This window comes from Berghia stephanieae, chromosome 5 (genome assembly GCF_034508935.2).
Source record: "Berghia stephanieae isolate SIO BIC M18660-M18661 chromosome 5, UCSD_Bste_1.3, whole genome shotgun sequence".
NCBI lineage: Eukaryota > Metazoa > Mollusca > Gastropoda > Nudibranchia > Aeolidiidae > Berghia > Berghia stephanieae.
Window position 1 is genome coordinate 70,228,361 of NC_088364.1, and position 13,654 is coordinate 70,242,014.

General features: G+C 44.9%; 1 protein-coding gene across 1 annotated transcript; it reads left to right on the top strand.

Annotated features, from left to right (window-relative positions):
- Positions 1-196: 196 nt before the first annotated feature.
- Positions 197-679, top strand: LOC144974008 (uncharacterized). The gene has a single exon (XM_078916896.1). It carries the CDS (start codon positions 197-199, stop codon positions 677-679), a length of 483 nt encoding a protein of 160 aa, XP_078773022.1.
- The last annotated feature ends 12,975 nt before the right edge of the window (positions 680-13,654 follow it).

The following is a 13,654-nucleotide window of genomic DNA, read 5'->3' on the forward strand; positions in this document are numbered from 1 at the left end:
ATTTATTAGTAAATCATCACTCCGACACCTTTAATAAGTTAAATAATTACAACTCGACTCATACATCACTGCCCCATTGCATACGGTCTTTACTAACTCTCACTAACACACTGCCTACACACTACACAGCGCTAGTCAATGGCCTTAACCAACTCGGCTCAAGACGCATGCGACGAGGCCTTTACTCCAGTCCGCCATGGTCAGACCCCATCTCGAGTTCAGCAACTCAGTATGGTCACCACAATTTGAGAAAGATAAGAAACTTATTGAAGGCGTGCTTCGCAGAGCAACAAAAGTAATTCCTGGGTTGAAAGATAAGCAATATGAGGATAGACTGAAACGTATTGAAATTCCAAGCATGACATACAGACGAGTACGAGGTGATATGATTGAAACATACAAGTTTACACACAGTTTGTATCAAGTCGAGAGTAAACTTTTCGTGTTTGCAAACAATGGAACCAGAGGTCATAATTACAAGCTGCATAAACCAAGGTGTAACACATCGCTTAGGCAACACTACTTTAATCAACGTGTGATCGACCGCTGGAACAGTCTCCCTGAAACGGTGACCAATGCTCCAAGTGTCAACGCCTTCAAAAATAGCTTAGATAGCCACTTAGCAGATTACATGTTTAGCATAGTTGAACCGCCCATTAAGATCCCACCAAAGGGTTAGACGTATATACAGGTCAAAAGATCTGTTAGGGTTAGGGCCTTCAATTTATCAAAAAGTTTATATATATATAGATACAGGTCAAAAGATCTGTTAGGGCTTTTTATTGACTTTTATCTCGATGAACTGAATGCCAAGATCAGCAAAGGCACAAAACGCCTAATACGCTGGAAAACTATACTATACTATACTATACTATTGACTCAACAATCTGCCAATACTGCAAAGGGGCACGTCAAACCATCGATCATCTGGTCCTGCAATGCCCAGTAACAAAATTAGAAGGGGGGTATGAAACGATCTTTGAAGCCGGAGATGACCTGACATCATGGATCGACAAACATAATCTAGAGGTGTAGCCATACGCTACTACTACTATTATTGGATGCTTTAATTGTAATTCTATAACTTTTTACTTTCCCATTTTCTTCCTTTTTACTGGCGCTGATATGACCTTAATGTGTTGCAAGCGCCATAAAACCCTTAAAAACATAAAAACAAACAAACGTTGTTTTACAATTTCCTTCCATTTATGCCTTCTTGTCGAGATTCCCCGTCGGGTCGGAAATTACGAAATTACAAAAGTACGACGAAGCAAAACCGGAAACAAAGGCTGCCAAATTGGCTTTTTTAAAAACCAGCTTCCAGAAATTTGGCTTTCTTTTCTTCAAAGCGACTGGCTTCAAATTTTTTTCGTTTGGGTTCTCCCCATTTATAGATAGAATGAAGTTGACGTTACTCAAGTCTTTGTTCTTGATTTTTTGCGATCCGCATTTATGAGTTATTCTCACTAAACTGTATTAACCAGACTATAAACGTTCATGGTTACACATACTTTTGTGTGTTGGTCCGTTATACTTCCGGGTGGCAATGTTGTTAGCTTAATTAGCAAACGGTAAGGGCTGCCTGAAGCCGGTGATCGTAAAATACTAACGAAAGAGTGAAAATGGAAAGGCTTCGTATGGGAACAAAACAGACAATGGACGTTTCGGGTACAAACCCTTCGTCAGCACAACAATACACAAATAAACGTGGAAAACAAATAAAATATAATGAAAAATAACTTGTATCGTCTGTACTCAATGGTGGTTGCAGTATGAATGAAATGTTAGCGTGGCGTGGGTAGAGGATAGGGTGCCCCAGGGGGGTGATCTAATTGATAAGCAAAGGTCAGCGTCAGGGAACAGAACCTTCCAGACTATAATGGAAGATAAAAGACATATTGGTAGTAGTATAGTAGTAGTATGTAGTAGTAGTAGTAGTAGTAGTAGTAGTGTAGTAGTAGTATTGTAGTAGTAGTAGTAGTAGTAGTATAGTAGTAGTAGTAGTAGTAGTAGTAGTAGTAGAACGCTGTAGTGGAACAGTAGGGGGGGGATGGGGTGGAGGGGGCGAGGTGAAAGGGTCACGGCGGAGGTGGGGGGGGGGGTTTGTTGGATGAGCGAAGGTCGAATCTTCGCGAAGGAACGATGCGATAGTAAAGTGGAATACACCAATAAATAGATAGATGGATAGGCAGACCAGTAAATTAGATGCTCTCTTTCCTAACAGAATTACACATCTTGACGATAACCTCCCTTCCCATTCGGCAACACTCCCATCGGTGGATTCACCCACTGTACCTTCCTCTGGCCCCACTGCTCTTAATGGCACCCATAACCAGCCAGTCACCATTGGTGGTTTGGGAGTCCCTCCAACAGCCGGGGACCAGTCTGGAAGCGATCAATTCACCCCACCCACCAGCGAACCCACCCACGTGATGGATAATGTTGGAGCTATCCCCCCCAGTAGGAACCACAACAACCACCGGCTGGTGGTTTCTGTCCCCCCGACCATCCAGTTGAGCAGTGCAGAGGAATCGGTCTTAAGGAAAGGTCTCAAGTTCATCCCACTGCGAAGAACGTCCGACCAGTCCCGCATTGAGTCGGATGTACGTCGCTTCATGCGTATTTTACGCTTGAAGTATCACTTCAAAGATAATGAACGTGACCATGACTATGACCGTGACCCTGAGGATCCGTTTGCCGCTTTCTCACGACGTAAAAGAAACTGGACTCCTAGTCCTGGCAAGTCCCCTACACTCGACCTGTTTATCCAGACTTGTCTTAGACAGATAGAGGCACTACGACCCACACCTATCAAGAGGTCTAACCTCACCCGTCTTGAATGGGCTGCCGTACGATCACTTAGATCACGTCGTGATATAGTGATCAAAGCGGCTGATAAAGGAGGGGCCGTAGTTGTTTGGGACGCTGAGCTCTATAGAGCTGAGGGCCACAGGCAATTGAGTGACCAGATATTTTATGAGAAAGTGACTTCGGACCCAACACTTGCTAACAACACCAGAGTCCACCAGACAATCCAGTCTTTGATATCGCAGGGAGAATTACCTAGTAGAGCAGAGGTCCTTAAACACGACCCCAGCGACCTAGGTAATCCATGTTTTTACATGCTCCCTAAGATACACAAGATCCGGGAATTGTCTGACACTCCACCTGGAAGGCCGATTGTGTCGGCTATCTCGTGCCCCACTGAGAAGGTATCGCAGTTCCTCGATGCGGTATTTCAACGTATAGTTCCCACCCTGCCATCGTATATCAAGGACACTAACCATGCTCTTGGTGTCATTGACGAAATTCGATTCCAGGATGAACGTCCACGGCTAATTTTCACCATGGATGTGAAGGCACTGTACACATCCATACCGCATCCTGACGGACTGCGTGCCATCAGGCATTTCGTCGACCGCCATCCATTACCAGGGATTTCCAGCAACAGCATTGTGAGGCTCACCGAACTTGTGCTCACACTCAACACTTTTGAGTTCAATGATGTATTTTTCCATCAGATCTCAGTGTTGCGATGGGCACCAAGATGGGTCCCTCATATGCTAACCTCTTCATGGGCTACCTTGAGGAAACCTTCTTCCATCAGTACAGTGGACCTGCCCCCGAGTTGTTCAAAAGGTACATTGACGACTGTTTCGGCATTACGTCATTGACCCACAGCCAGTTGAAAGGGTTCATCCTAGCGATGGACTCTTTCCACCCGTCCATAGAGTACACTTATGAGATTTCAACCTCTGAGGTGAACTTTTTGGACATCAAGGCTGTATTGACCAGCACGGGAGTACGGACCACTGTACACTACAAGGAAACGGACAGTCACAGCTACCTGCTCTATCGGTCATCCCATCCGGTGAAGTGCAAAGACTCCATCCCATTCAGTCAGATACTCCGCTTGCGGAGACTCTGTCTGGAAGATGATGAATTTGCGCTTCAACGTGATCGCATGCTCGATTTTTTTAGGGCACGGGAATATCCCGAAAGGGTTTTGCTTAAGGCTGTCCGGAAAGCCAGCCTCGTGTCGAGAGAAGCAGCAATGAGGCCTCGCAATGCCAGGAAGCAGGAGACACAGCGTCCCATTTTAGTCCTCACGCATCACCCCCATGCCGATCAAGTGAGGAACATCCTATTGCAGAACTTTGGGATCCTCCAGGCGGGCGAAGACACCAACAGAGTTTTCTCAGAACCCCCGTTGGTAGCATATCGACGGGATCGTAACCTGAGGGATCTCCTTGTCAGAAGCCGCCTGGAACCCATACCTAGGGATGGACCTAAAGCCAGATCGTGTATGCGACCCCGATGCAAGACTTGTGGGCACCTGTGGGAGTATGACAGAGTCAGCTTTCCAGACAAGATTTGGGACATCAGGCGGCCGTTTACTTGCACTGACCGTAATCTAGTCTATGCGATTACGTGCTCCCTGTGTGGATTGCTTACGTTGGTGAGACCGGAAAGAGGCTGGGTGACAGATTCGTGCAGCACTTGCGTGACATATCGAACTGTGCAGACACAGCAGTGGCCAGACACTTCAATCTGCCAGACCACTGCGATGTACAGTGTGTGCGTGTGTGTGTGCTCAGTTTTTGCCATTCGGACACTTCCGCCCGTCGACGTAGGGAAACTCACCTGATCAAGTTGTTGGGAACGCTGACTCCACGCGGACTCAACACCAGGATTGACCACCACTAGATGTCAACGTCACCCATATTCATCACCACTGCTGCTCTCACTTCTGCCACTACAGCTACTGCTGCTGCTACTACTACTACTTCTACTACTTCTACTACTACTACTACTACTACTACTACTACTACTACTACTACTACTACTACTACTACTACTACTACTACTACTACTACTACTGCTACTACTACTACTACTACTACTACTGCTACTACTACTACTACTACTACTACTACTACTACTACTACTACTACTACTACTACTACTACTACTACTACTACTACTACTACTACTACTACTACTACTACTACTGTTCATACTACTAAAAGTACAACTCTACCTACCTACCTATCTATCTATCTATCTATCTATCTATCTATCTATCTATCTATCTATCTATCTATCTATCTATCTATCTAGCTAGCTAGCTAGCTATCTATCTACTGATTATCCACCGATTCATAGTCATCTACCTTCCTAGCTCTCTCTCATTGTGTCCAATCATCCACTTTTTCATCCATTAATATACATATAGACCCAGCTATCACTCGGCTGTTTACTCGCCCCTCTCTCACCTCCCCTCCACCCTTCTCTCTCTCTCTCTCTCTCTCTCTCTCTCTCATCTCTCTCTCTCTCTCTTCTCTTCTTCTCTCCTCTCCCCTCTCCTTCTTCTTTCTGCCCCCCCCCCTCCTTCTTTCTCCCTCCCCCCCCCCCCTCTCTCTCTGATTCCCCCTCTCTACCGGTCCGCCTCAAACCAAACCCCCCCCCCCCCCCCCCCCCCCCCCCCCCGCCCCCCCCCCCTTTTTTTATTTTTTATTTATTTAATTTTTTTTTTTTATTTTAATTTTTTTTTCTTTTATTAATCTCTCTCTCTCTCTCTCTCTCTCCTCTCTCTCTCTCTCTCTCTCTCTCTCTCTCTCTCTCTCTCTCTCCTCTCTCTCTCTCTCTCCTCTCTCTCTCTCTCTCTCTCTCTCCTCCTCTTCCCCCTCTTTTCTGACCATCTACCTATCTATCTGCCTATCCATCTATCTATTTATTGGTGTATTCCACTTTACTATCGCATCGTTCCTTCGCGAAGATTCGACCTTCGCTCATCCAACAAACCCCCCCCCCCCCCCCACCTCCGCCGTGACCCTTTCACCTCGCCCCCTCCACCCCATCCCCCCCCCTACTGTTCCACTACAGCGTTCTACTACTACTACTACTACTACTACTACTACTACTACTACTACTACTACTACTACTACTACTACAACTACTACTACTACTACTACTACTACTACTACTACTACTACTACTACTACTACCAATATGTCTTTTATCTTCCATTATAGTCTGGAAGGTTCTGTTCCCTGACGCTGACCTTTGCTTATCAATTAGATCACCCCCCTGGGGCACCCTATCCTCTACCCACGCCACGCTAACATTTCATTCATACTGCAACCACCATTGAGTACAGACGATACAAGTTATTTTTCATTATATTTTATTTGTTTTCCACGTTTATTTGTGTATTGTTGTGCTGACGAAGGGTTTGTACCCGAAACGTCCATTGTCTGTTTTGTTCCCATACGAAGCCTTTCCATTTTCACTCTTTCGTTAGTATTTTACGATCACCGGCTTCAGGCAGCCCTTACCGTTTTCTACTTTTCCGTTTTGATTCATTTGAGTTTTTTCGTTGATTCACTTGAATTATACTTCTGCTGCCATACCGTGTTTTTGGACCGTCCCCATCAGTGTTACCTAGTACTTTACGTAGGTATAGTGTTTATTTCTGTTTTATTTGTACTGCTATATGTTGCATTTTTTAATATACTTTTCAGTTTCTCACTCTAGTTTTATCCAACATTGCACTATCATCACCTTTTCATTACTCTCATATTTATATATTTATTTACACTCTTCTCCCCTACCAGTCTACCTCTTTTAGCACACTACCCCCCCCCCCCCCCCTCCTTCCTATCATTTACATCTCAGCATTATTTTTCACCACACCCACGTTTTCAACCACTACCTCTCTCTTACCACAGTCTATCCCTCCCTTCCTTTCTCTCATTCACTCGCCTCTCCAGTTTACCTATACTTATTGATTACCTTACTCATCCTTTTAGCCTTTCGCCCTCTTTCCCTATTTTCACCATGCCTCATACATCTCCCAAGCAACTCTTGCGCTCTTCCTTACGGGACATTCGTACGTTTCTTTCCTCTTTCCCTATCCACCTATCTCAAGTAGGCTACACTCTCGCCCACGCCACCCTCTATAAAACTCGAGCTAGCAGCCACTTGAATTTCTTAATGTACTGCCTTAGGAAACGCACGGCCCCTAAAGGATTCGTTTCACATTTCCACCCTTCTTTAGGCTCTCTAACCTCATCCCAGTTCTCCCAGTTTCTGGAATTAGAATCCAAGTGTGCCATACAACGACTTAGACTTACTACAGACATCCTTCGCAAACAGATATCCAAATTAACACACACCATCGACACATCCTCCGCATGCTTGAGGCATCGTACTTATCATAATCATTTACTTTACAAAGCCATTAGGTTATTCATACATCTATGTAATCAACATTACCATGCATGCTTAAATTATGTCAAAACCAGTAAATTAGATGCTCTCTTTCCTAACAGAATTACACATCTTGACGATAACCTCCCTTCCCATTCGGCAACACTCCCATCGGTGGATTCACCCACTGAACCTTCCTCTGGCCCCACTGCTCTTAATGGCACCCATAACCAGCCAGTCACCATTGGTGGTTTGGGAGTCCCTCCAACAGCCGGGACCAGTCTGGAAGCGATCAATTCACCCCACCCACCAGCGAACCCACCCACGTGATGGATAATGTTGGAGCTATCCCCCCCAGTAGGAACCACAACAACCACCGGCTGGTGGTTTCTGTCCCCCCGACCATCCAGTTGAGCAGTGCAGAGGAATCGGTCTTAAGGAAAGGTCTCAAGTTCATCCCACTGCGAAGAACGTCCGACCAGTCCCGCATTGAGTCGGATGTACGTCGCTTCATGCGTATTTTACGCTTGAAGTATCACTTCAAAGATAATGAACGTGACCATGACTATGACCGTGACCCTGAGGATCCGTTTGCCGCTTTCTCACGACGTAAAAGAAACTGGACTCCTAGTCCTGGCAAGTCCCCTACACTCGACCTGTTTATCCAGACTTGTCTTAGACAGATAGAGGCACTACGACCCACACCTATCAAGAGGTCTAATCTCACCCGTCTTGAATGGGCTGCCGTACGATCACTTAGATCACGTCGTGATATAGTGATCAAAGCGGCTGATAAAGGAGGGGCCGTAGTTGTTTGGGACGCTGAGCTCTATAGAGCTGAGGGCCACAGGCAATTGAGTGACCAGATATTTTATGAGAAAGTGACTTCGGACCCAACACTTGCTAACAACACCAGAGTCCACCAGACAATCCAGTCTTTGATATCGCAGGGAGAATTACCTAGTAGAGCAGAGGTCCTTAAACACGACCCCAGCGACCTAGGTAATCCATGTTTTTACATGCTCCCTAAGATACACAAGATCCGGGAATTGTCTGACACTCCACCTGGAAGGCCGATTGTGTCGGCTATCTCGTGCCCCACTGAGAAGGTATCGCAGTTCCTCGATGCGGTATTTCAACGTATAGTTCCCACCCTGCCATCGTATATCAAGGACACTAACCATGCTCTTGGTGTCATTGACGAAATTCGATTCCAGGATGAACGTCCACGGCTAATTTTCACCATGGATGTGAAGGCACTGTACACATCCATACCGCATCCTGACGGACTGCGTGCCATCAGGCATTTCGTCGACCGCCATCCATTACCAGGGATTTCCAGCAACAGCATTGTGAGGCTCACCGAACTTGTGCTCACACTCAACACTTTTGAGTTCAATGATGTATTTTTCCATCAGATCTCAGGTGTTGCGATGGGCACCAAGATGGGTCCCTCATATGCTAACCTCTTCATGGGCTACCTTGAGGAAACCTTCTTCCATCAGTACAGTGGACCTGCCCCCGAGTTGTTCAAAAGGTACATTGACGACTGTTTCGGCATTACGTCATTGACCCACAGCCAGTTGAAAGGGTTCATCCTAGCGATGGACTCTTTCCACCCGTCCATAGAGTACACTTATGAGATTTCAACCTCTGAGGTGAACTTTTTGGACATCAAGGCTGTATTGACCAGCACGGGAGTACGGACCACTGTACACTACAAGGAAACGGACAGTCACAGCTACCTGCTCTATCGGTCATCCCATCCGGTGAAGTGCAAAGACTCCATCCCATTCAGTCAGATACTCCGCTTGCGGAGACTCTGTCTGGAAGATGATGAATTTGCGCTTCAACGTGATCGCATGCTCGATTTTTTTAGGGCACGGGAATATCCCGAAAGGGTTTTGCTTAAGGCTGTCCGGAAAGCCAGCCTCGTGTCGAGAGAAGCAGCAATGAGGCCTCGCAATGCCAGGAAGCAGGAGACACAGCGTCCCATTTTAGTCCTCACGCATCACCCCCATGCCGATCAAGTGAGGAACATCCTATTGCAGAACTTTGGGATCCTCCAGGCGGGCGAAGACACCAACAGAGTTTTCTCAGAACCCCCGTTGGTAGCATATCGACGGGATCGTAACCTGAGGGATCTCCTTGTCAGAAGCCGCCTGGAACCCATACCTAGGGATGGACCTAAAGCCAGATCGTGTATGCGACCCCGATGCAAGACTTGTGGGCACCTGTGGGAGTATGACAGAGTCAGCTTTCCAGACAAGATTTGGGACATCAGGCGGCCGTTTACTTGCACTGACCGTAATCTAGTCTATGCGATTACGTGCTCCCTGTGTGGGATTGCTTACGTTGGTGAGACCGGAAAGAGGCTGGGTGACAGATTCGTGCAGCACTTGCGTGACATATCGAACTGTGCAGACACAGCAGTGGCCAGACACTTCAATCTGCCAGACCACTGCGATGTACAGTGTGTGCGTGTGTGTGTGCTCAGTTTTTGCCATTCGGACACTTCCGCCCGTCGACGTAGGGAAACTCACCTGATCAAGTTGTTGGGAACGCTGACTCCACGCGGACTCAACACCAGGATTGACCACCACTAGATGTCAACGTCACCCATATTCATCACCACTGCTGCTCTCACTTCTGCCACTACAGCTACTGCTGCTGCTACTACTACTACTTCTACTACTTCTACTACTACTACTACTACTACTACTACTACTACTACTACTACTACTACTACTACTACTACTACTACTATTACTACTACTGCTACTACTACTACTACTACTGCTACTACTACTACTACTACTACTACTACTACTACTACTACTACACTACTACTACTACTACTACTACTACTACTACTACTACTACTACTACTGTTCATACTACTAAAAGTACAACTCTACCTACCTACCTATCTATCTATCTATCTATCTATCTATCTATCTATCTATCCTATCTATCTATCTATCTATCTATCTAGCTAGCTAGCTAGCTAGCTATCTATCTACTGATTATCCACCGATTCATAGTCATCTACCTTCCTAGCTCTCTCTCATTGTGTCCAATCATCCACTTTTTCATCCATTAATATACATATAGACCCAGCTATCACTCGGCTGTTTACTCGCCCTCTCTCACCTCCCCTCCACCCTTTCTCTCTCTCTCTCTCTCTCTCTCTCTCCTCTCTCTCTCTCTCTCTCTCTCTCTCTCTCTCCTCTCTCTCTCTCTCTCTCTCTCTCTCTCTTTCTTTCTTTCTTTGTCCCCCCCCCCCTCCTTCTTTCTCCCTCCCCCCCCCTCTCTCTCTCTGATTCCCCCTCTCTACCGGTCCGCCTCAAACCAAACCCCCCCCCCCGCCCCCCCGCCCCCCCCCCCCTTTTTTTTTATTTTTTTATTTATTTAATTTTTTTTTTATTTATTTTAATTTTTTTTCTTTTATTAATCTCTCTCTCTCTCTCTCCTCTCTCTCTCTCTCTCTCTCTCTCTCTCTCTCTCTCTCTCTCCTCTCTCTCTCTCTCTCTCTCTCTCTCTCTCTCTCTTCTCTCTCCCTTCTCTCCCCTCTTTTCTGACCATCTACCTATCTATCTGCCTATCCATCTATCTATTTATTGGTGTATTCCACTTTACTATCGCATCGTTCCTTCGCGAAGATTCGACCTTCGCTCATCCAACAAACCCCCCCCCCCCCCACCTCCGCCGTGACCCTTTCACCTCGCCCCCTCCACCCCATCCCCCCCCCCTACTGTTCCACTACAGCGTTCTACTACTACTACTACTACTACTACTACTACTACTACTACTACTACTACTACTACTACACTACTACTACTACTACTACTACTACTACTACTACTACTACTACTACTACTACTACTACTACTACTACTACCAATATGTCTTTTATCTTCCATTATAGTCTGGAAGGTTCTGTTCCCTGACGCTGACCTTTGCTTATCAATTAGATCACCCCCCTGGGGCACCCTATCCTCTACCCACGCCACGCTAACATTTCATTCATACTGCAACCACCATTGAGTACAGACGATACAAGTTATTTTTCATTATATTTTATTTGTTTTCCACGTTTATTTGTGTATTGTTGTGCTGACGAAGGGTTTGTACCCGAAACGTCCATTGTCTGTTTTGTTCCCATACGAAGCCTTTCCATTTTCACTCTTTCGTTAGTATTTTAGCTTAATTAGCCAAGCGCATACTGTCTATACTTGTCTTTATTGCCACTGGTTTGGCTTTTTTTTTTTTTTAATTTGGTCGATTAAAAAAAAAAGGGTTACAGTTGGAATAACAAATGAATCACTGAGGTTGTTAAGGCAAATTTCTGAATTAATGTGGTGCAATATTTTGGCGTCCAAACCTAAACCGACTGTATAATCTGGCCTTTTGTTCCCTGCCTGTCTATCAAATCTTTTTTTTTCCTTTGTCAATATAAGTAATGCTAATACAAATTCCATTATCATTTATTTAACGCGGGGTGGAAGGGGAGGGTTGGTATGTTTAAGGTATACATTCCATGGTAAAAAATGCTATCAAGAGGAGAGTGGCGGGATAGCAAGACATCATAAAATTTGGGCTTTTCTCTTATTTGGCTTTTTTTTTTTTAAGTGCAAATTTGGCTTTTAATATGTGTTTGAACCATAGAATTAAACGAATGAGAATACGTACGAAGCCTAAAAAGTGTCCACCAATGAAAGCATTCAGCGCCATTTTGTTGTTGGCTGAGAATGTAGTAATTACCATTCATTCGGTATCTATGTCAACATAACGACACAAGAAAAACAACAAACAATATCAAAATCCACAATAAAATGTTTCAGAACTGTTGCGTATATTTATGGCACAGCGAAGCTGTCAAAAAATGAAGTTAGAGGATGTGTGTAATCATGTATTATAATAACCTGTAATGTGTTTTCCAACCACCACATCATCTACTACTACAACCACCACCACAATATCATCACTAACACTACTACTACAACCACCAGCCCCACATCATTATCACTACCACTACTACTACACCACCACCAGCACATCATCATCACTACCACTACTACAATCACCACAACCACATCGTCATCACTACCACTACTACTGCAACCACCACCACCATATCATCATCATTACCACTACTACCACAACCACCACCACCACTACTACTACAACCACCACCACATCACTACCTCAACTACTACAACCACCACCACAATAGCATCACTACCACTACTACTACAACCACCACAACCACATCGTCATCACGACCACTACTACTACAACCACCACCATATCATTACCATTACCACTACTACTACAACCACCACTACCACCATATCATTACCATTACCACTACTACTGCAACCACCACTACCACCATATCATCACCATTACAACTACTACTACAACCACCACAACCACATCATCATCACTACCACTACTACTACAACCACCACCACATCATCATCACTATCACTACTACTACAACTACAACCACCACCACATTATCATCACTACCACTACTACTACTGCAACCACCACCACCATATCATCATCATTGAAATATTTTTTTTAAATTGAACTTTATATAGTGCAATATCTACTAAATGTGCTCAAAGCGCTTTACAAGGGGTCCCTGGTCAACATTTAACATGTAGGACGGGACATGACGCCTGTTAGGCGATATTACAATTTTTCGGACAAAGACAACTCTGTTAACGGCCAGGTACTCATTTTACACCTGAGTACGGTGAGAGAATGTGAGTAAAGAGCCTTTTCCAAGGACTCAACTATGCGCCGAGCGCGAGACTCGAACCCAGGACCTTCCGATCCGGAAGCGAGTGTCATACTACTAGACCACATAGCCGCATCATTACCACTACTACTACAAACACCACCACCACATCATCATCACGACCACTACTACTACAACCACTACCACATCATCATCACTACCACTACTACTACAACTACAATCATCACCACCACATCATCATCATCATTATTATTACTACAACTACAACTACAACCACCACCAACACCACATCACCTCACTAACACTCAGTACCACAATCACTACCATTAGGTTTTGGAGCTTTACTTCATTTGAAATAAGGAAACTTCGGAATTGTATTTGGCATTGTGTTTATATATCATAATATGATTCTAATCAGTTTATCTATTTAGAACTAGATACTATACAATATGTATGCCAAATACCACCCCAATTCCCCTTTCTTGTGTGCGGGAATTCCTCTTTCGGCATTGAAATTGAGTGTGAGAGAGTCATCACTACACACATAAACAACAGAAACAATTTAAAAACAAGACTATGACACGCAACCACTCACACACGAGGCTATACTATTTATCCTTTTCTCTATATAGAATAGGACAAGACAAACAATAGCTTGACTATCGCTAC